The 22,016-nt window shown below is 52.5% G+C and overlaps 1 protein-coding gene across 2 annotated transcripts in view; it reads right to left on the bottom strand.

The window, feature by feature from the left end:
* The window catches only part of sned1 (sushi, nidogen and EGF-like domains 1), a 29,918-nt gene that overhangs the window by 3,824 nt on the left and 4,078 nt on the right, over positions 1-22,016 (bottom strand). For both annotated transcript variants that reach the window (XM_064330729.1, XM_064330728.1), the window contains exons 2-25: positions 18,398-18,685; positions 17,974-18,114; positions 17,242-17,404; positions 16,430-16,555; positions 15,813-15,926; positions 15,300-15,413; positions 14,552-14,665; positions 13,789-13,833; positions 11,747-11,839; positions 11,194-11,328; positions 10,709-10,828; positions 9,838-9,954; positions 8,624-8,767; positions 7,353-7,526; positions 6,650-6,763; positions 6,418-6,531; positions 5,641-5,754; positions 5,392-5,508; positions 4,435-4,722; positions 3,570-3,753; positions 2,845-2,957; positions 2,184-2,465; positions 821-962; positions 71-153 (exon numbers count right to left, since the gene is read on the bottom strand). In XM_064330729.1, coding sequence (XP_064186799.1) covers positions 71-153; positions 821-962; positions 2,184-2,465; positions 2,845-2,957; positions 3,570-3,753; positions 4,435-4,722; positions 5,392-5,508; positions 5,641-5,754; positions 6,418-6,531; positions 6,650-6,763; positions 7,353-7,526; positions 8,624-8,767; positions 9,838-9,954; positions 10,709-10,828; positions 11,194-11,328; positions 11,747-11,839; positions 13,789-13,833; positions 14,552-14,665; positions 15,300-15,413; positions 15,813-15,926; positions 16,430-16,555; positions 17,242-17,404; positions 17,974-18,114; positions 18,398-18,685 — 3,439 coding nt within the window. The remainder of the gene's footprint in view (positions 1-70; positions 154-820; positions 963-2,183; positions 2,466-2,844; positions 2,958-3,569; positions 3,754-4,434; positions 4,723-5,391; positions 5,509-5,640; positions 5,755-6,417; positions 6,532-6,649; positions 6,764-7,352; positions 7,527-8,623; positions 8,768-9,837; positions 9,955-10,708; positions 10,829-11,193; positions 11,329-11,746; positions 11,840-13,788; positions 13,834-14,551; positions 14,666-15,299; positions 15,414-15,812; positions 15,927-16,429; positions 16,556-17,241; positions 17,405-17,973; positions 18,115-18,397; positions 18,686-22,016) is intronic.

Raw genomic sequence — 22,016 nt, 5'->3', positions numbered from 1 at the left:
GAAAAACAAGTAGAATTTGAACACACAAAGCATCCACAGGTCAGTGATGGGTGATGAAATCCCCACTTACGGGCACGGTATCTAATGGACTTCCCCGATAGGTTGTTGAACTTGGCTGTTATCCTCCCTCTGCCATCAATCAGCTCTGTATATCTACAGGGAGGAGGGGCACAGAACACGTTTACATTTAAGTTTTAAGGCTTATTTTATTTAAGAAAGGGACAGTGCACATTAAAAAACATGAGAACTTGATGATGCACATTTAAATGTGCCAGATTTAGCCATGCAGGCTAATTTTAATCTATAGTCCCTGGGCAGGTTGATGGTTCAAGGAACATAAAAGAACATTTACAGTGTGCTAACGATTAACCTGACAGCACTCACACAGCACTCAAGAGGCCCAATTGAATCACAAATGGAAACCCTACACCTCTAATTTAGTTATTTATTTTTTCTCCCATTTCCAGCCCCATTTGGAATGTCCAATCCCAACTGTAGGCTCTTTGCATGTTGGGTCGTGCTTCATCAAATCAAGAAGGTGTACGCTACCACATGCAACCTACACAGTTGAGGAAGGAAATTCTACCAACTGAAGCCATCCCTCCCTGTGCATTGACTGTAGTCAATTTAGTTCATTTTAAATTATGTTTAAACTTTTAATTTTAAACTTTGAAAAATAGGTTTTGTTTTGGGAAAAAATCTATTTGCATGACCATTATCAATGAAACACAAGTTTGCCAGCAGTGACGGTGATGATGTGGTGATGATGTCATGATGTGGCTCTGCAGGCGGAACGCCGGCTCTGCCGCTCTCCCTTCACCTGGGCGTCTCCCGGGACTGCTCCTGCTCCGCAGCCACGCCCAGGTCCTGCTGCAGCACGGGCGCCAGGGGCCGGCCCGCCTGCCGCTCGCGTCCCGACTGCGCGGGACTCCCCTTCCCCTCCGGACGATCTTCCAGCGGCACTGTCCCACAGAAGGCACAGGGTTAGAGCGGGAAGCTAATCAGGCTCCTGACACAGGAAGAGCAGCGAGCACAGAGCAGGGCCCGGAGCTGAGGTATTCCTTCTGCCGATCACGTGACTCTGACCATGTGACAGCACCACCAAATGAATCTCGTCTCTACTAGCAATGCAGGAAGATTAAAAGTCATAGGAAAATAATCTATATGGCCTGGGGTTTCAATAGGGGGTTTGCCTGTAATGTTTGCCAACCCCTGGGGGTCCGTGAGCGTTCTGTAGGGGTACTCCTGGACAGACATGTAATGCAATGACTACATATAGATTTGGGAAAATATTTAAAAATCCAAAACCTTTTTTTAAAAAAACATAATCCTTTTCAAATTATAATGAGGGTCCCCTGGATGCCTTTAAGCCTGGGAGGGGACCCTGGATCAGAAAAGGTTGAAAACCCCTGGTCAATGGCACTAAGTACTGGCACCAGACTCTAGGGAGTAATGCACGTGGCACAGTTTTGATAGATTTTCCAATCATAAGACGCGGTAACGTGAAGTGAGAGCAAAGCACAGCTTTAAGGTCTGAAATCAAACAGTGACAAAACGTAGGCAGGAACAACGGCGGGATCGTGCCGCGGCGGCGGTCTCCCCCGGCAACAGCCCTCTTTTGTTTGCTAACGGGCAGCACACGCGCGAGTGGCGGGGACGGCGGCCGGGGTCAAGCGCTAGCGGCGAGGCGCAGACGTCCGCGGGGAGGCCGCTCGAGCGCCGTTTCCCGCGCTGGGAACCACACGGGGGGGGGGTGGGGGGGGGGGGAGGGGTGGGGGGGAGGAGAAAGACTCCATTGTTTGTCCGGGAGCTCTCTGCCTGAGCGTGCCAGGGCCTGATGAGAAAGTAATGACAACCTTAAGCTGGCGTTTGCGTTGGACCAGCACCCGGCTAACGCCGCGGACAGAGGGCCGATTCACCAGGAACTCTTCCGCAGATACGAAGGGGACCGCCCTCGCCATAGCAACGTGCGCAAGCTCTCAGAGAACACTTTGTTTACTAATATCACTGATCATATGACCCCCCCTGTAATTCTGCATTCAACCTCCCAGCAGTCTCCTGTTACACTTGAGCAGAGAGAGCAGTACTAACAAAACCTGTTGTGTGCTTTATTAGCGGGTTCAACGATAGCGATAAAGGTCACGTCCTCCGTAAGCGGGACTGGGAAGCGCTCTCTCACTCACGGGTGGTGAAGGCCAGGTGCTGGGGGACGCTGTGGACCACCTGCTCCCGCTCGGCGTTGAGGACGGCGGTCAGCGCCAGGCGGTAGTGCTGGCCGGGGACGAGGTCGCGCAGGGTGTACGTGCCCGTCTGCCCGTCGGGCAGGTAGCGGCTCCTGGTGCTCAGGCCCCGCGTCACGTTCACGACGAAGCCGTCCGGGGCACTCCTGGGGTGGCGGTCCCAGGTCACCTGAGCGGAGGTGGGCGTGACGTGGGCCAGGGAGAGGTTCTGTGGGGGGAGGGGCCCTGCGGAGGGAAACGGACAGCAGTCGCCAAACAGCGGTGGAGTTCGCCCTTACTGAGCATGTGCACGCAGTACTTAGCTGTAGGAGGTGGATTGATCCACAATGCATCACAGATGGATTGTTGAAAAGTGGTACTCTGGTTTCCACCCACAGTCCAAGGACATGCACGGTAGGCTAATTTGAGTGTCTGAATTGCCTGTGGGTATGAGTGTGTGAATGAACTGTGTGCCTTGCAATGCTTTGGCGACCCATCCAGGGTGTATCCCTGCCTCTTGCCCAAAGCATGAATGTTCAGTGTGGGTGTCTGCCTGTGTATATGCTCAGGTATACCTTATGTGTGAGTGTGTGTGTGTGTGTGTGTGTGTGCCGGCGCAACGTACTGGTCCAGACACGCAGTGGCCCAGCAGAGTGGCTGGTGGACGGTAGGTCCTCTGGTCTGAGCCCGCTCTGAGTCAGCACATCTACAGTGTACATCTGACCAGGGAGCAGAGAACTGGAGAAGAACACACAACAGCACAGTCAGCGCCCAGCAAACATGTCCTCAAGCAGTACGCCAGTGATTCGGCCAAAGATAACCACAGCCACACTGATATACAGTATAAAAGCATGACCTCGAGCATGATACCGCTTTTATACAACAGTTCTATTAGCCTATAATTTCATTAGCTTATTATAGCAGTGTAGGTTGCTGCGTTAACAATATAGGTTGTGGGATGGACCTCTACATTAATGCCCATAATTTTAGATGAGATGTTACATTACAGGCATTTGGCAGACGTTCTTATCCAGAGCGACGTACAACAAAGTGTATAACCATAACCATGAACAAGCGTGTCGAAAACCCTAGAGAGAAGTACCGGTCCAAGTGCAGGGAACAACCGCATAGTTCAACTTGGACCCTGAAGGTTAAACTGATTAACACTAACACAAACGAGAACGGCAACAACGCAATCTATGGAAAAGTACAAGCAATGTTGAATGTCAGGCGTCCATATTCTTTTGGCCATGTAGTGAATCTTAAAGGGCTGCCTCCTCTCGTGCGTTAACCCTCCCGTGCGTTCTGTAGCCCGGTTCCCCCGCCGCGGCGCAGGGCGGAGCCGCTGACCTGAAGCTGTACTCGCCGACGGTGCTGTTGACCAGGGCGGTGCGCGTGCCGCTGCCGTCCGCGGGCGTGAGGGACACCCGCACCTGGCTGACGGCCGAGTGGTGGGCGGCCTGCACCAGCCAGCGCAGCCACACCTGCGAGGACGTCACGTTGACCGCCTGGAGCTGCTCCACCTTCCTGGGCCCTGCGGACGCCATGACGTTTTAGATTAATTCAGATGATACAGGCGTCTCGGATGAGAAAAAACATGCTGCAGTGAAAACAGTTTCAAAAATATTTCTTATATAAAATTATTTTTATTGAATGTCCCTCGTAGTGTAAGTTTCGGCATTAATACAGTACTTGAGATTAAGACCAGAGACTCACGCCCCCTACAGGTGACAAAAATGAATTGCCGGGTCATAGGAGGATGTATCACAGGCCCAGGAAGCAGAGAACGAACACCATAGGCTGTCAAACCTCCACTGAAATTCAATACTGGCTGTTATGATCGGTGCAATCCAACAGTCACTCAACTTATGTTCATTTTTTGATGTTACAGAGAGAGAGTTAACCCAATTCCTGTGGCCTAGCTTAGCAGCTAAATGTACAGCATGCAAGCTGAAAGGGGATACTTCCCGACAGAAAAAGATGAACGGCTGGCATGAAACGAGGTTAGCGAAACAGGATCAGGAAGAAGAGCAACGCGTTCCGCCATGCCAAACCAGAAATGGGCAGTTCCCTGTCTTTACACAGCTGCTTTACTTCCAGACCGGCACCGGCGTGCGGCTACGTCACGGTCACGGTCCACCTTCTCCCTGTTTCCTTAACCCGGGCGCGAATCGGTTAGAGAAGGTGGGGGGGGGGGATCGGGGAGCGCGCTCACGTGTGCGGATGAGCGCCACGGCGGACTGGCTGACGTCGTTGCTGTTGGAGTTGCGCCTGACGGCGTAGGTGGAGATGTTGTAGACGTAGCCCGGCGCCAGGCCCCGCAGCAGGTGGGTGGAGTGCAGCTTGCCCAGGAAGTCGGTCTTGCGGGCGCCGTGGCCCACCGGCGCGTAGGTGACGGCGAAGCCGCTGATGAGGCTCTGGGGGGCGTCGGGCAGGTCCCAGCGCAGCTCCACCTCGCTCTCCTCCACCCGCAGCACGTACAGGCCGGAGGGGGGCAGCAGGTCTGGGAACAGGGGCACAGTCACTCACACTACTGGAGCTTGACGAATAGGAGCAAAGAGCAGGACCACGCCTACTGACTCTCACTTAACCTTTTATGGTATAAGATTACAAATGTGTGATTAGAATGTTCTTAACTGAACATTCTAATGATGATGTAACAATTGCTACTGTTAACTTACAGCAATGGAGTTCTAGAACACTGACTTAGAATATTGGGATAGAAAACATTCCAAAAAAAATAACTCTACTCTTAAAAGGGGTACGGAAAAGGTGTCGAATTCATTTCTTGGAGGGTGATATTATGTGCTGGTTTTTTTTCCGCCATGTGGAATAATTATATATAATGAATCAAATTTTACTCTCTTAGGTCAAGACATTTAAAGTAATAACTGGAAAAACACTCAGGATGAAAGTTGATTGTCATTTCAACTGAAGCTGAAGAAAGACTTGATCAATATCAAAACACACTTCTAATTGAATAATAAGGCCTATTATGTCCTTGGCTGCAGGTCTTAGAGAAAACAAAGAGTGTAAAGTGAGAATGAGAGTATTTCTAAATGCCAGAAGGAGGTTTGGTGGAGGTGAGTTTAATGTGGGAATTTGCTGAAAAGATTTAAAGAAGGATTCTGCAGGAAAAACATTACCGTTACCGGTCAATTTGTGTGCTGACCTTTCTCACAGTCCCTGCCTGTGTGGCCCACTCTGCAGGTGCAGCTGTAATTCCCCCTCCTGTCGTTACTGCAGAAACCACGGTTTCCACAGGGCTGCGATATACACGGATTTTCCACTAGGGGGAGACAAAGACCATCAACGCTGGCAGAACAGTGACTATTGGCAATTGGGTATAAAAAACGGCACACTTCAAGATCACCGGAAATTTACTGTCCAGAAAACACTCCAAAGCGAGTCCTCTACTCACAGATTTGGCAGCGGTCACCAATGAATCCCTCCTTGCACACGCACCGACGACTTCCTCTGTAGCCACGACACACTCCTCCATTTAGACAGGGGTTCGATTCGCACCCATCCTGTTCTACAATAAAAGAATAGACTCAGTCACATTGAGATTCACATCAAGTGAGCCCTGGAGTCTACATGTCTTTGGACATATATATATATATATATATATCTTAACTGAAAATTTGGGGAGCAAATTTTCATGAATACTGTAAGTATCAATACTGCCATGCTGAGTCTGTACTGAGGATTGCGTTAGCATTAGATGCAGTCTAAACACTGCATTAAGTTGAGAGCAGTGTTTAAACTGCACTCAAATTGAGGGGCTTCATTTAGGCTGGGGTAGCAGACATCCTTTGACATTTTGTCTGTTTAGACAAGACGAAAAACTTTGCTTACGACGGTGTTTTTATCCTATAGTATGCCCTTAACCCAGAAAACCTTTTTGAAGGATTCTCCTTGGCAGTATAATAATAAATCAATATTCCCCAATTCCATAGCCTGGGCCCTGTTTCACAAGGCAGGACTACCGAGTTAGCTGGATAACTACACAGAGCAAAATCCGGAACCCTCCCAAATCTGGAACATGGACTGCAGTAAAAAGAGCTGTTCCAGGTGCCATTATCCAGCTAACTCAGTAACCCTGCTTATGAAATACCCCCCTGTTATTTGAAAATATGAAGAGGGTTAGTTTGTGCCGTTAGTTGGCTTTGGTGGAGTGAGGGTCAGGGTACTGTACCTATCTCGCAGTCCTGGCCCATAAACCCTTGCTGGCAGTGGCAGAAGTAGGAGCCGGGCTGGTCCACGCAGGCCCCTCCGTTTTTGCAGGGTTCCGACAGGCACTCGTCCACATCTGAGCGCACGGACGGCACAGCGTGAGGTCACGGGGTGAAGGGGCACGGGAGGGTGGAGGGGGCGGGATAAGGGGGCGGGGTCAGGCAAAGAAACGAGCGGGGGGGGGCGGGATTTACCTGTCTGGCAGCGGGACCCGGCGAAGCCGCCCTCGCACTCGCACAGGTAGGCCGCCACGCGGTCGCGACACGTCCCGCCGTTCAGGCAAGGCTGGGACAGGCACTCGTTGAGCTCTGCCGGAAAAAAGGGGGCGCGTCAGAGCCGGCCTGTCTCCAGAGGGGCCGCGGTCAGCGGGGCTTCTTCAACAGGATGTCTTTAATGCCGGCTTTTTAAAGAAAATATCCTCACTTTTCCTTCGCTTGCTTTGTTTTCAAATTGTTTCCATTATTAATTTAGCACATTTCCGGGCCTCACGCCTTGCTGGTTACTACACCGAGCTATGTGCGACCACTCCAGGATGCGATGCAGAAAACTGCACACGCGTTTCTGAATGCGTGGCCGTATACCAAGTAGGGTCGTGATGGTGAGGCGCAGACCATAAATACAGTCTGTCGGCCTCACTGTTTGCCCTCGCCGACCACAGGCTGCGCTGCCCAGACGCTGTCAGACACTGTCGAAGCCCACAGGACTTCCCCTCAGAGTCACTCTATAAATCTCAGCCTACGGCAGTTTCAAAGCCCCCCCCCCCAAGCTTTATTGGTCTGGTCTGTCTCTGGGTCCTGTCGGGCCGCGACCCAGCGCAGGCGGTAAAGAAGGCTCCCGCCCCCCCTCCTCCCCCCCCCGCCCCGGTCAGGCCGGTAGTAAATCTGCGGTGGGCCTTACCCTCGCACACGGGCGGCTGGCTCCAGGACCCCTGGCTCCCGCAGATGCTCTGGGTGGCCCGGGGCAGGGGGGTGTAGCCGGGGTGACAGGCGTACACGGCCATGGAGCCGGGCACGCTGGAGGCGAAGCGCACGTCGGCGTGCTTGACCTGCGCCGGCGGGCCGCAGTCCAGACCTGCGGCACGGCGCGGGGGAAACCGCGGTTAGCTGCGCGAGGGGGACCGGGCATGTCGCTGCGCGAGGGGGATCGGGCGTGTCGCTGCGCGAGGGGGACCAGGCGTTTTCTCAAGCGTGCGCCCACACCGCCGAGATGCATAAGCTGCTTTTATTGTGTTCTTAGACACAGAGTTTTTGCGCAAGCTATTTTGCCTCCTTTGTGACAGTTGCAATGCAAATCACATTCAAATGAACACAGTCCTGTGCTTCAACAAGCCAGCTATCATATTTACGTGCAACCAAAACAACTGCTTCCGTATCATGCTCTTTCAGCAGCCTGTATATGTTACTCTTGCGCCATCTAGTGGGGCATGCAAGAAATATACCAATTCCCACCATTTCCGGACATGTTTGACTATGGTTTGCCTGCGGTTCTCAAACTCGGTTCTGGGGGACCACTGTGTATGCTGCTTTTTATTCCAACCACAATTGCCATCCCAGAATGTTAACAAGCGGTTATTTTTTCCATCATTAATTTTTTCTTGTTTTGTGGGATTATTTACCCACTTAAACCACACTATGTCAGAAATACCTATGCATGCCATCAAGAACATAAGTCCCATATTCTCATTGAGCCATATTGCAAATGATTACATAAAGAGAAAAAAATCATTTTGACTGATCAAATTAAAGACAGAGGTGAATCAATAGGATCCTAACTGGTGAAAGTGTGGACACATGACCACTAAAACTAACCATTTGGTAGATAATGAAGAACGCAAAGACAAAGCAAATGATAGCAGGCCAACCCTGCACCGTGTTAACAAGTTTAAGGAAGAAATTATGAAAGACCTTAAGCACATGTGTTCAAAAACCTTGACTGAGCTAATTGGCCATAACAAAAAACAGCATACACAGGGTACCCCCAGGACCAAGCTCTGGAACCACTAGCCTATGACAACCGACAAGTCTTGCTTAGTGTTTGCAGGAATAGTGTTTGCACTAGCTTAGGATGTATCAGGTAAAGCCTGTCATTGTACTTGTCTTCGTAATTTGGCTGCAGGATGGGACCCATCAGTGTGAAAGGTCCCGCTCTGGGGTCCACAGGGGGCCTACCTGGCCGGGCGTCGGTGGGTCCCCTGCTGATCTCGCAGTGTCTCCCGCTGTACGCACCAGCGCACTCGCACTTGTACTTCCCAATGTAGTGGAAACAGGTGCCCCCGTTCAGGCAGGGGCTGGAGGCACAGGGGTCCGGCTTACCTGGGAAACACACAGCGAGATATTTGTGCGTGTGTGTGTGGGTAGGTATGTGTGTGTTCACATGTGTGTGTATATATGTGTGTGTGTGTGTGTGTGTGTGTGTGTGTGCATGAGTGCGTGTGCCTGTGTGTGTGCCTGGGTGTGCGAGTGCACATCTGCCTCTGTGTGTGTGTGTGTGTGTGTGTGTGTGCATGTGAATATGTTTGCGTGTGTATCAGTGGGTGCATGCATGTGTACATCTGCCTGTGTGTGTGTGTGTGTGTGTGCATGTGAATATGTTTTATGTGTGTATGAGTGGGTGCATGCATATGTACATCTGCTTGCTTGTGTGTGTGTGTGTGTGCATGCATTTATGTATGTGTGTGGGTGCGTGCATGTGTACATCTGCTTGCTTGTGTGTGTGTGTGTGTGCATGCATTTATGTATGTGTGTGGGTGCGTGCATGTGTACATCTGCCTCTGCGTGTGTGTGTGGTGCGTGCGTGCATTTAAGTATGTGCGTGGGTGTGTGCATGTGCACATGTGCTTGTGCACATTAGCGATGGCCTACTAGGTTACTGTACTGTGCTGTAGTTCAGCGAGGACACTGTAAGTAACTGGGGGCCGTTATCGTGCCGTTAGATGTGAAGCACAGCCGGGATAAATATCTTCCAGCACGTCCTGCCATTACGCAAGAACAAGCCCTTGCACAATAGCAATGTAAGACAAAAGTTTTAAAAAAATGACTAAAGATAAAAACGGAAGGATTGGCTTTGGCCCAGTCTATTTTATTATTTTTCTTCTGCGGTGCTCACTGTGCGGAAGTACTTCTGGCAACAACAAAAAAAAGAGAAACAAAGAGCAGAGGCAGAAATTATCCCGATTGATGTTAGCGATTACGGCGCTCAGACTTCATCCAGGAGCGGAGTCTTCACCGGAGAAGTACCGTGCGACCTCGGAGGGTCGTTCGAACCCGCCGCCCGCCGCCGCTGCCCCCAAATCGACGTGCGCGCGGCCCCTGTGGGCGTGTGGGTGCGCCCGCGTCTCCGGGATTAGCCTGTCTCTGCGCGGGGGAAGATGACGCGCACTCACCCACTTCGCAGTGCTTGCCGGTGAACCGGTAGGGGCAGACGCAGTGGTAGCCGCCCCCTTCCTCCTTACAGGACCCTCCGTTGCGACAGGGGCCGGAGGCACAGCTGCTTAACCTGACTGAGAGGAGAGGGGGGGGGAGGGGGGGGAGGCAGATCATTTCGCCTGAGGTCCCATCCGCTCCGCAGCTGTACGGACCGCGGAGAGCCCGAACCCGGGCCCCGGCGCGGTGCTACGCTAATACTCTCTGCACACATCGATCAGTCCGCGAGCAGCTCGTCCAACCGCAACCCCGACCCCGCCCAGCATCAGAGCGATGTTAAACTGTCTCAGGACGAGCGCTCAGGGACAGAATCTTACTCGGCACATCTCCTGCAGGTTATAAATCCTCCTGAGCGCTTATCCGCTAAGTGCTTTCCGTGGGCTGAGTTTCCCGTCTTCCCGTTCAGACCCGGGTTAACATGAGGTCAGCGCAGAGTGAAGGTAGGATAAGAGTAAGATTTCCCACTCCCCCTGTAGGCATAGTCTTAATTTACCCTTTAAGGTGTGAGATCACAAACATGAGATTACAATGTTCATTAGTGAACATTCTAATGCTGATGTAACAATCACTACTGATAATTGAAAGCAACAAAGTTAGAATTTATAAAAAGCATTCCAAAAACCTACTCTTCAAAGGGTTAATGGTCTGCCACATGTGACTTCAAAGCAATGTTGCTGGAAACGTGTGGGACAGTAAGCGAACCCGTCAGCTGCTTTAACACAGAAACGCAGCCCCGCCTTCAGCGGCGGTTCTGGAGGACCTGCAACTGACCGAGATTGTCGGAGGGCCCCCCCCCCCGTTTCAGATCTACTTGGGCCGAACCACGCTTACCTTTCTCGCAGTGCTTCCCCCGGTAGCCGTGCTTGCACTCGCAGGTGTAGCCTCCATCGCGCTCGTAGCAGTAACCGCCGTTCAGGCAGGGGGAGGAGTCACAGACCGATCGGGGCTGCTCTGGAAAACACACGCACCGACTTGACCGTGCGCCAATCGTGCCAGGAGAGGAGCTCGACCCCTCTCTGTTTCTCATCTGGATCTGCGTATGTGGGGAGTTTTTGCCCGACACCACCGTAAAAAAAGCAAAAGCCAAGGAAACACACCCCACACAAGGTTGCCAGATTCCAAAATGTAGGTTTTTAAAAAAATGAATATGGGAAATTTTACTGTAAATTTGAATATAGGGGTCAACAACAGATGGGGGATTTTAAAAGGTGGTATTTGGGACGAATTCTGAGATTTGTAAACTTGTATTTGAGTCAATTGAAGATGTGGAGTTTTTGAGGGGTTTGGCGAATCGCGCTTTGTCTGGGCCTTCTTACCGTAGGGGTAGAAGTCCTTGTGGTCGAGGTCGCTGATGCCAGTCTGGCAGGTGCACAGGTACGTCCCCCCGTACTCCAGGCACGGTCCTCCGTCAGGGCAGGGCCTGCTGTTGCTGCAGGGCGTCTGAGTGACCTCTTGGACAACATGGAGGGACAGCGCTGCATGAGAACGCGTAGCGGGGGGGGGCTGCGGGTTTGCAGAACGGCACAAACGCAGACCTAGCTGCACGAACACAGAGCTGCCTCAACGCCCAAAGGAAGTTACCACTCGCGGGAAGGAGGGAGGGAGGGAGGGAGGGAGAGGGGGAAGAGAAAGAAACATGGACACTGCAGAAATAAAAGGGCCGCGGGCTCTTGTAAAACCCCTCTGAAGGTAGCGTAGCGTGAGAGCGGCTGCTGCAGCGTGAGAGCGCGGCTACGCTAGCTGGGGAACCGGGGGGTTTATCTCGCGGCTCTCCGGGCGCGTACAGCGGGCGCTGGCAGCCGTTCGGGGCCGCGAATCACCGGGAACGCATCTGCTCTCGATTACCCGGTCCCCGCCGCGAATACATACCTAACTGACAGTAGAGGCCGGTGTAGCCCGCCGGGCATTCGCAGGTGCCGTTAGCGTCCGCGCACGCGCCCCCGTTCTGGCAGGGACACTCCTCTGCGGAGACACAGAAAGGGACCGGGTGACGCCGCGCAAAAACCGGAGAGCGTTTTTTTTTTTTTTAAGTTTTTTTTTTTTACTGTTGCTGAAGCGGACGCCGGGGTCCTTTTCTGAAACGCGTTTCCGTGCTAGCGCCGGCCAAGCCGGCACGAAGCGCGAATATCGGGCTATCGAAGTCCCGCGAGTTCGTGCGGGAGGATAGCCTCACGCTAAAAAAAACAACGCCGGAGGCTCAGCCGCTCCATTTCAAGCATAATTAACGTGACCAGGTAATTAGGAGTCAACATTCTGTGCGCTTCCACCACGGGACAAATTGGAAGTACGCTCTTATTTTTCTTCCCCGGGTAATAGCGGGTGCGGATCAAAGAAAGCGGCTGCATCGCCGCTAAATTGCTTCCTTTTGAAGTCCGGGGGGCTGCGTGAGGATATTATTTTTCTCGTAATACGGAACATGTTTGTTGATCAAAACGTGCGCGCCCCCCCCCCCGGGCCATTAATACATTGTTAATTCGCTGGAGACGCTTCTCATTGGTCGGCGGCGAGGCCCGCGCCTTTGATCTCCGGGGCCGATTAAGCACGCCCCGCGTCCCGCCGGAGCTCCCACCTTCTCCTCCTTGGGAGGACGGCGCGCCTTTTTTTCCACAGCTCCTTCCAAGTGAGCCGAGCAGGAAGGCATTGCGGAGATTTAAGAGGGTCCATATAACCGCCGATAGTTCTTTCAGCTTCGAGGGTGAGGAGAAGCATGAACTTACAACGGCTCAAATACTATTAAACCGCTTTTTTTCCCAGAAAGAAAGAAAGAAAAAAAAAAGGCAGCAATCGACTACGACAGGTGAAACCAATAGCTGCAGCAGGCATACCAGGTTTAAAAAACACAGAGAGACTTTCCCAAAGCAAACAGAACAAATATGCCCGCAAGCCCGCATACAGTATGTTACAGAACCATATAGCTATCACGCTAAAGTGGGGAAGAGCCCGAGGATAGAATAATAATGCTAAACATATTTCTTGGACAAATTGCTTAAAAAGCAGTTACACGAGAAGCAGCTGGTTTTTTTTTTTTAGAGAGAGGAAGTGCTGAGGGAAAGCTGAGCCTAGGCTAAACTCCAAAGGAAGCGAGCAGCGAGTTGGAGGCGGTAGCAGCACGCATATTTGTCTGAAAAAATTAACCGAACACCGAAACACTGGCGTTTTCTCATGAAGCGGCCCTTTTCATGTCTAGACGAGCGTTTCCCTTTTGTTGGTAAACTAATAAAAACGCGCCACAAAGCAATTATTTACAACATCAAGCGGCTGCTGTTCCGGGGGGCTCTGCAGTTAGCCGGGCGAGGCCACACCGCGCTTTGGTAATCAAAGTCGTCCCATCATCACAGAGGGCAATTTCCCAGAAACCACTTCAAAAAAAGCCTTGCGCTAGATTCCCGTGGGAGACCGCGGTTAGCCAACTGGATACCTGTCCACAGATACCCGCGCTCCTTGCCCCATTCCCAACCATAGACGTTCAAATAGCTTTGCAGCGGTAACCTTCGCAGTTGTCGCCGGAGTAACCGGGGGAGCACGTGCAGTTGTAGTGCCCGTGGCTGATGCAAGGAGCTGTCAAAGGTCAAAGGTCAAGGTCATCGCGTGGAAGCTAACGCCCTTTTTTGGTCGCCTACCCTGCCTGTAGCCCTGTTTTTGCCTTGGGAGCAGAAGAATTTGGCCTGGACGTCAGCCAGCCACAGATTAGAACCGAAAATATTGACTCTACACGACTGAGCTGATGTTAAGAGAAAACTCACACGTTAGGGGAGCATTTTCATCTATTTTTGGAACGTTGCATATTGCCAATACGTGCTACATGCTACAAAACTGCAACAATTGCAAGCTACAATCTAATGCGACAAACTAATTGGGAAATTATGTTTTTTTGTAAAAGGATGGAAATAGACATCTTTCACTGTACTTGCCTGTTGGTTTCTCAGTAGATGAGGCATTCCTCAGAACCTCTACTTCTGTAAGACAAAAGCAAAGACGTTTTCAGGGCAGGGAACAGGCCGCAGCGTAACGCATGTTCCTTCCATTCACAATGATCATTTTCTATCCAGCTGGCAATGCACATAGCCTCAACCGAAACAAAAACAAAAACCAAACCGACATCTGCAACCAGACCTACATTTGCGCTTTGAATGAAAACAATGCACCCCAAGAGCAGCACGTGCCAGAGCAGAGGAATCACCGCAAACCTGCTCGGACATGCGGCGAATTCATGAATTCTTAACTCCTGGGCCCAATCAAAGTGAGGGAGCTGTCTGTTTTTTTTTTTAAAAAGGGGGTTCAGAGTGTCTCCCCAGCGCAGGCTTTAACCGCAGCAAACCGACCGGCGACCGCACCGCCGCCGAGGGTCTAAAAACGGGATCCTCAGAGGAACCGTTCCGCAAGCCCACGGGGTCGGCCCGACGTGTGGTCTGTGGCTGCAGCCGTCCTGTTTTTTCCCCCTCATAAGGGTTATTCGAATTTTGTTTTCGTGCCTTTCCCAGTTGGAAAAATGTCACATTACAGGAAACTGAACAGAGGGGAGAAAGTCGCTCGCTGATTGGGTCAACATTTATGTCGTAAACCACTGAGGGGACGAGGGGGAAAAGAAGAGAAGAGCAAGGCTCAAAGTTGCGGGTGGGAGAGGGGGCGGAGCCGACGCCTCTGGGCAGAGTCTCGGTTGGCGGGGCGGCTCACCTGTCTCGCAGCGCACTCCAGTGAAGTTGGCGGAACAGGCGCAGGTGTAGTTGTTCACGCGGTCGACGCACTCCCCCCCGTTCAGGCACGGCTGCGACCCGCACTCGTCGACGTCTGGATCGGCCGAGAAAACACAGAGCGCCGCAGCCAATCAGCGCGCAGCTGACCCTAACCCCCTGCGGTCTATTTATCGGTTTCTTCAGACTCGGTTCAGACGTAGCAGCTAAACAAACACTCTTTGAACTTCGGCGACACAGGCCTGGCCAAATCTTATGGATCTGGCATCCCGGCCCATTGCTGCAGGGACTCCGAACTCCCCCTTTTTTTGGGGGGTTCAGTTTCAGTGGCCAGGTGTCTGGCATTACAGTAATCCAGCCCCGTGTAGAACTAAAGAGGTTCTGATAGGAGCAGGCTTAACGCAACGTCAGTCCCTGCTGGACTTCCTCAGATTTCATCGCTAACATGTCAGAAACGACTCTCGGGTCTCTGCGCAGGTGCGACAGGTCACTTCAGTTCCCTGAACCTCGAGCCGAGGGCAGGTCCAGGATTTCGGCGAGCGCGCGTAGTTTGGTGATGTGGCAACAGCCGCGGAGAGAGAGAGACGGTGGGAACGGAGACGAAAGGCGGAGAGCAGTTAACTCAGCTGCTCAGGATGACCGAGAGCTGAGCTGTGAAATCTGAAGAGCTCCCCGAAGAGAAACAGAATTGCAGAGTCTTCCTGTGAGAACCTCCCCCAGCCCCCACTCACCTGTCTCACACAGAGTCCCAGTGAAGCCAGGTTTGCACAAGCAGGTGAAATTACCCACGCCTTGGACACACCGAGCACCGTTGAGGCACGGCCTCTCTTGGCACTCGTCAATGTCTGGGGGGAACACACACGTGCGTGCATGCACACACACACACACACACACACACACACACACACAGACGTAAATTTTATTTATTCAGCTGATTAATATATCCTCCACATTGCTCCGCTCACTCGGCAAGTATGTGTCACTGGCTGTGAAAGGTATTAGAGGAAGTTTGATGTGTGTCTGCAGGCTGCAGTGTGGGAACTGCCTGGTGGTCTGGACAGCCTGAAGGGGAACTTTACGGGGGAGGGGCCTATGCAGACCACTCCTACTGGGAATAACGAGGGAGGGGCACGGGGGTCATTCGAGAGATTTCAAGGTAAGAGGCCGCGTGGAGGGGGCGGATATGGGGGGGAGGGGCAGCAGGCAGCCCAGCCCAGTGGGGGATTAATGGGGGAGGGCGGTACCTGTTTCACACAGTGGTCCCGTGTACCCCGGCGGGCACTGGCAGGAGAAGCTGTTGATCTGGTCCGTACAGGAGCCGCCATTTTGACACGGGTACGAAGCGCACTCGTTCACATCTGCGAGGGAGGGAGGGAGAGCCAGTCAGCGTGAACAGGAACTGACCCTAACTGCCCACCAGAGGTGGAAAAGCCTGGTTCAGAAAGTCAAAGTAATCTCCCCAGTATTCTGTTACAATCACCTGGATTTGCTAACTACCACAGGTCTTCAGCCAGGAGGTAGAACTAATTAGTGAAATCAGGTGGCTTGAGTTCATGGGTGGAAGAAACACATGGCAGGACGTTTACTTTCTGACCCCTGGACTTTCCACCTCTGTTGCCCACACATTCTCCACACTGGGTGGAAACCACATGGCTTGAAATCGCCCTCACGCCCCAAGGCAACACAACCATGCAATATGTACGTGTTGAGCAGATGGGAGGGAAGGCAAGCGTTTACCCAACGGTGCCCGCGGGTCAGCTCGCGCTGAACCGGCCCCGAAACGAGAACCTCAGTCGGAACAGGACGACAGACAGAGACGACGCGTGCGGGACAGGGTCCCGTTCCCATTGGCTCGGCCCACCTGTCTGACACCTTCGCCCAGTGAAGCCGGCCAGGCAGGAGCAGGTGAAGGAGGGGTTGCCCGTGATGCAGTCGTCGATGCAGCGGCCTCCGTTCATGCAGGGCCTCAGGTTGGGGCACACAGAGGCTGATGGGAAGAGGAGCACGGCCTCAGTGAACATTCTCATTCGCCGACAAGGCCAGCCTCACGACTGCAGTCCATCCACCCCTTTAAGCTCTTAGCTCCATAAACCACAGCAGAGATTTGGTGGAAAGATTTGTACCACAAAGCAGCCATGGAATGTTTAGGCAGATGGATACGGTGAGAGATTTACCACAGCGCACAGGGCGCACCTGCACACTATATTAAGTGCACAGATGTTTCACTGATGCCGTGGTTTTTTTTTTTTTGTTTCAGCAAACAGATTTCATCCTCGACTTTTTTCTCGCCATTCAATTTGGAATTAGCAGTCCACAGTGCCTCTCTTTTTCGGAAACCAAATGTATTTTTAGGATAAGCCAGTTACCTAATGCTATGAGTTTCAACTAACCTTAGGACTTTTGGGCTTTCATCGACTTTTTTTCAATAGGTTTACGTTATGTGCCTAAATTATATTTATATATTATATTTATATTCATAAATACATTACATTATATTTATGAAGCAGACATTCTTATCCGGAGTAACAAGAATGTCAAGAATGAAAAGTGCAGAAGAGTACAAAAGAAACACAAAGTTTTTCCACATGAGTAACGGGATGAAATGTTCTCCTTAATCCCCCCCCCCCCCCCCCCCCCCCCCCCCCAGCCTCCTGTAGAGCAGCGGAGCCCCACCTGAGACATTGCAGCCCCCCACTTGCACGTGGGCGTCGTCGATGCGGAAGACCCAGCGGCCGGGGTAGCCCACGTTGGTCGTGTCCTCCACGTCCGCCACGTCGTCGGTGCGGGACCCCGGGATGTTGAAGTAGCGCGTCCCGTCGCCCGCGTTGAAACCTGCCTGGGAACACAGCGACGGGGTTTATCTCAGCGATGGCCTGGACGCGAACTCACCCGCCCTCGCCGCGCGCAAACAGGGGAAAGAGTCGCTGCTGCTGCTGCTGCTGCTGCTGCTGGATGAGGCTGGTGCCCCTGTTTGCAGACACAAACCAGGCTCTTTACAATATGGATTATTTAAATGAATGAGATTCTCCATCAACCATGTCCTCCACATTGCCATAAATATTTCAGCTCCATTTCAGGTCTACAAACATGTTCACTTACCATTCTTTCTGTGTTTCTTCAAACTGGTACCACCATGGGTTGTGTCAATGTGTATACTGTGTCTGTCTTTATTTAGAAAAAATGACCACTGTGTACTTCATTGAACTTTAGTGTACTCAAAATCCTAAAACCTTCAGCTTCATCTAATGAATGAGGATAAAGTTCTTCATTCGTCTTATGAAGAAAACAAGATCAAATGAACAGAAGTAGGTTGCTTCTGAAATGCTGTTTCAGGATAAAAGGGTTATTGCCTCTGTGTGTGACAGTCAATCACCTTATCTGTTAAGAAGAACCAGGTGACCCTACCTGTGCTGCGATCCCGCCCAGGCCAGCCAGGTCCCCCCCACTGCTGGCGTGCATTCCAGTGGTCCAGGTGATGTCATGGTACTGGATGACGGTGAAAGAAAGCTCTCCATCGGTTATGAGGACCACCTGGAATGTGTTCACCTGAGGGAGAGGTGGGTAAGGTAAGTTTAGCAGCCAAAGATCACGACCACAAAGGAACAATCCTCACAGTACAGCAGGGTGCCTATCTCAAAGATGCAAAAGCTATCTAAAGTATCAAAAGTGATTTTAACCCTTAAAAAGTATACAGACTAACAGTACCTGGTGAACATAATGGTACATGGGTTCTGTAAGACACCAGTGTTGGCGTATCTTTGTTGCAATGTGCTACCATTGCCGCAATACCACAGTGACAGTGTTTGAATAGTAGGGTTCTGAGCGTTACCGGTGTGAAAGAGCTGCCTCCAAAAAAAGTGACTTTGTGCCAGGTGGCGATGAGGGCCCAGGAGGCGGCGAAGGCCGGGAACTCTGGGAAGTATTGGCGGACGTCAGCGGTGGCTCTCCGGAGGACGGCGGGGTCCTTGCTTTCCCTGTAGAAGACCTGTCCCGCCCGCCGGTTGTCCACGTCCGCCCAGAACGGCGCCACCACCCTCCGGTCGCCGGCGATGGGGAAGGCCACGGGCGTGAACTGGGACACCTCCCTCAGGAAGGACACCAGGCCGTTGTTGTTGACCTGGGACACAGACCCACACAGCTAGGTCAGCAGGCGGTCTCCGCTCACTGGCTCCTGCCGCTACGTTCTACAACCGAAGCTTCAGCGCGCGGCGCGGTCGCTTTCATGTTTTTTTCACGTCCTTCGCGTTCGGGTCGGTCAAAGCGCAGAGCCGTTTCCAAGACGGCTCACAAAATTCTCTGGAGCTGGAGCCCGAAGCCTTTGACCTTGATGTGCCGCTGTTTGGAAGCCAGGAAAAAAATCGGGAAGGGATCGAGACGGCAACCTGCATCCGTTTCGGTTCTGCCCAACCCGGGTAAACAGTCGTGCGGTAATGATGCCATATGCCACCAGGAGGGTGAAAAGGTGAAGGGGCGGAGTGAGGGAGGGAGGAAGGGTTGGGGGTTGGGGGTCGGGGTGGGCAGAGAGAGAGGGAGAGGGGCCAAGGTGTACAGAGGGCTGTTGACACTGCGGGGGCGGGTGGCAGCGCGGGCAGGAGAGGCACCGCCGACGGACGTATCCACTTCCTCGGCGAACAAACGGCGGCCTTGTTCTGGGCGGACAGGGAGCGGCTGAGAAAAGCCCGGGGGCAGCGGTGTGTGCACCTGCCCTTCGGACCCCGTCCTCCACCGCACCAGGAAGTGGCTTTTCGGGGGCGAGGCCTTTCAACCGACTCGAAGGATATGTACAGGCTAACGCCAGCACTAAAGTAACCTCGCACCCCTCGCTGGCCCTCCGCACTGTTGACTGGAAGTCCGCTGTGATGAACCCACAGGCGGCTGTGCTCAGCCCACAGGCTGGAGCCCACAGCCCACAGCCCACAGCCCACAGCGCACGCTCACAGGGAACCCGAGAACGCTCTTTCCTGGAAGACACCGCTAATGAGTTGAGTGTGTAGACCTGGATTTTTTTTTTCCCATCTCCATCCAGCCCAGACAGTAAACACGAACAAGAAAAAAAAAAAACATCAATGCCTAATAATGTTTTTGTAGGGTAGCGGTGACGTGCATTTCTTTTTCTTATTTCCGACTCGACTGGATGAGGGAGTTTCCTACTTAACTACTGAGGACGAAATGTCACAATGTACTACTTACCGCTGTGTACTACAGAACAAACCAATCCATTCGTCCAGCGACAAACCCCAGCAAAGGGGCACCTTTGCAATCGGAGATGGGTTTTTACAGATCAGCCAAATGCCAAATACTGTACTGCACAAAACATGAACTCTCTCGGGAAAATAACCAGAGCATTCTACTGATACAGCGTCCGGTCAACAGGACACTGTGCCCTTCTGAATAGCCCTCATTGACGTCGCTTATCTTCTGCAGGTGCAGCCCAGAAACGCCTCCTCCCGTACCGCCTATCCTGTTTCCCATAATCGCCCTCCTGAAACCCCTGCCTTTCCGCACTCGCTTCCAGGGTCACGTGACGGTGACAAAGCAGCGTCAGACGATCTCAGCCACTCGCGCGTATGGAAGCCATAATTTTCGGAGGGCTCCTCCGCGGTAAAAAAAAGCAGCGGAGGAAGTTTTGCTTGGCCCTGTCGCGGGGGCCGGTTTAATTGCCCGACCGCAGCCTTCCCCTGCGTCAGGCCCCGACGCCGTGAGAATGCGGTCGCCCCGAAGGAAGCCAGACGGAGGATGCGGGAGATATCTCCGGCCCGGTCAACCGCGGCGGCCTCGGCCTCGGCCTGACCGTGAGAGAGAGGCCGGGAGAGTCGCGGCAGCGGGGAAAAAGGGGGACGACCGAACGAAGAACTTGCGACCCTGCCGAAGGAAATCCCAGGCCTTGCCTCCTAACCACCCCTCCGTCCTCCACTCACTTCAGCACCTTGTACCTGTTAGAGCCCCCTGGGTCGTCAAAACATACAGACTGTCTGATGTGGCCGACCCCAAAACCAAAGTGGGGGACCTCAAGCTGGAAATTGTAACTCCGCTGTAGCTTTTCTGTAATTGGTGCATGCTGTAATACACAGTGCCATTTTAATGGCAGGCATTCCTTGTCACCATAACTAGCAAACGGGTATCATATCATCCCGACCGCCTTTTTAATCGCAGTAAAGGGGTGGAAGGGGTGGGGGCAGGGGAGGTACGGGGCCGGAGCAGGACGGGATGCTCCCTGTAAAGCAAAAGTAGGAAATCGCTCAGAACACTAAATTAGCGATTATCCACTAATGCCGGAATATGTTTTGGTTTTTAATCCGATCACTGAGAGCATCTGGAAAAAGTTAAGGAGCCGTTTCTCAGCCTCCAAGTATTTTATGAAACTGAGGCCGGCTTAAGTCGCAGTAACTGGAGCTCAAGAGAAACATCAATTTGCTGCAGTGTGTACACACACACACACACACACACACACACGCCCCGGTCCATCCAGGTGCTTAAAGACGGGCCACACCCCGTTAGCAAAGCCCGCCGAGAGGTAGCCTTATGAAGGGAGCGTGCAGCGAACACAGATCGCTCCAGTTTTGGCAGGGCTTCGAGAGCGGGACGGTGTGATTCGTTACAAACGGCACAACGCTGGTGCTTAGATGCTGTGAAGCGAGTGATTTTGACTGCAGAAGGGAGGCACAGCGTGCTCCCTCACTGACTGAACAAAGACGGTTTTCTGACAAAGACAAAAAAAAACGGTATTGGCACTCTGGGAGTGGGTGGGGGGTGGGGGGAGGGTGCGGGTGGCATTAGCATTGGGGCACCGCGCCAGGCGATCAACTTCGCGCGTGGTAACGGCACGGGGCGTGACGCGGCGGCCCCTCCCCCCACCGCCCGACCCCCGCCCGGCGCAACTCCGCCCACCGTCACCCCGTGTTGTTCTTTGGGAATTCTTGACCGGAAATATCCCAGGTTTTCCTTGGGTAGTTTTCTTTGGAGCCAAGTAATTTATAGACTAAAATAAACTTTCATCTGGGAGACCTCCGGGCCAAAATAAACCCCCCAAATTAAAAAAAAAAGGTGCCCAACGATCGGCTTGGGAAAACATCGGATTTTCCCTGTCAGAGGGGAGCTTTCACAGGGTCCTCTCACCCATCCTGATTATTACATTAACCTGGGTGTTAATTAATTCTGCGGTCCAGATGGGACCTTGTGCCGACCGTGACCGGCACCGCGACCCTCGGCCGGCCCGGCGCGGGTTCGGTTCCCCCCAGGCTCACGGTATCGGCCTCCGTTGCGCGTATCTCGCAATAATACACAAAGGGAGGGGGGGGGGGGGCAGCCAATCTTGAGTAAATAACTCCAAGCTTGCCAGAGGAAAAATTAATTTCCAGATTTGCTCAATTGAATCTAGTCCAGATATGAGCAATGTGGCTTAGAATAACAAATGCCTTTCCTGATATAAGGCATGGCGCTCGGATCCC

This window comes from Anguilla rostrata, chromosome 4 (assembly GCF_018555375.3).
Source record: "Anguilla rostrata isolate EN2019 chromosome 4, ASM1855537v3, whole genome shotgun sequence".
Taxonomy (NCBI): Eukaryota; Metazoa; Chordata; class Actinopteri; order Anguilliformes; family Anguillidae; genus Anguilla; species Anguilla rostrata.
This window is presented reverse-complemented; position numbering and strand designations above follow the sequence as displayed.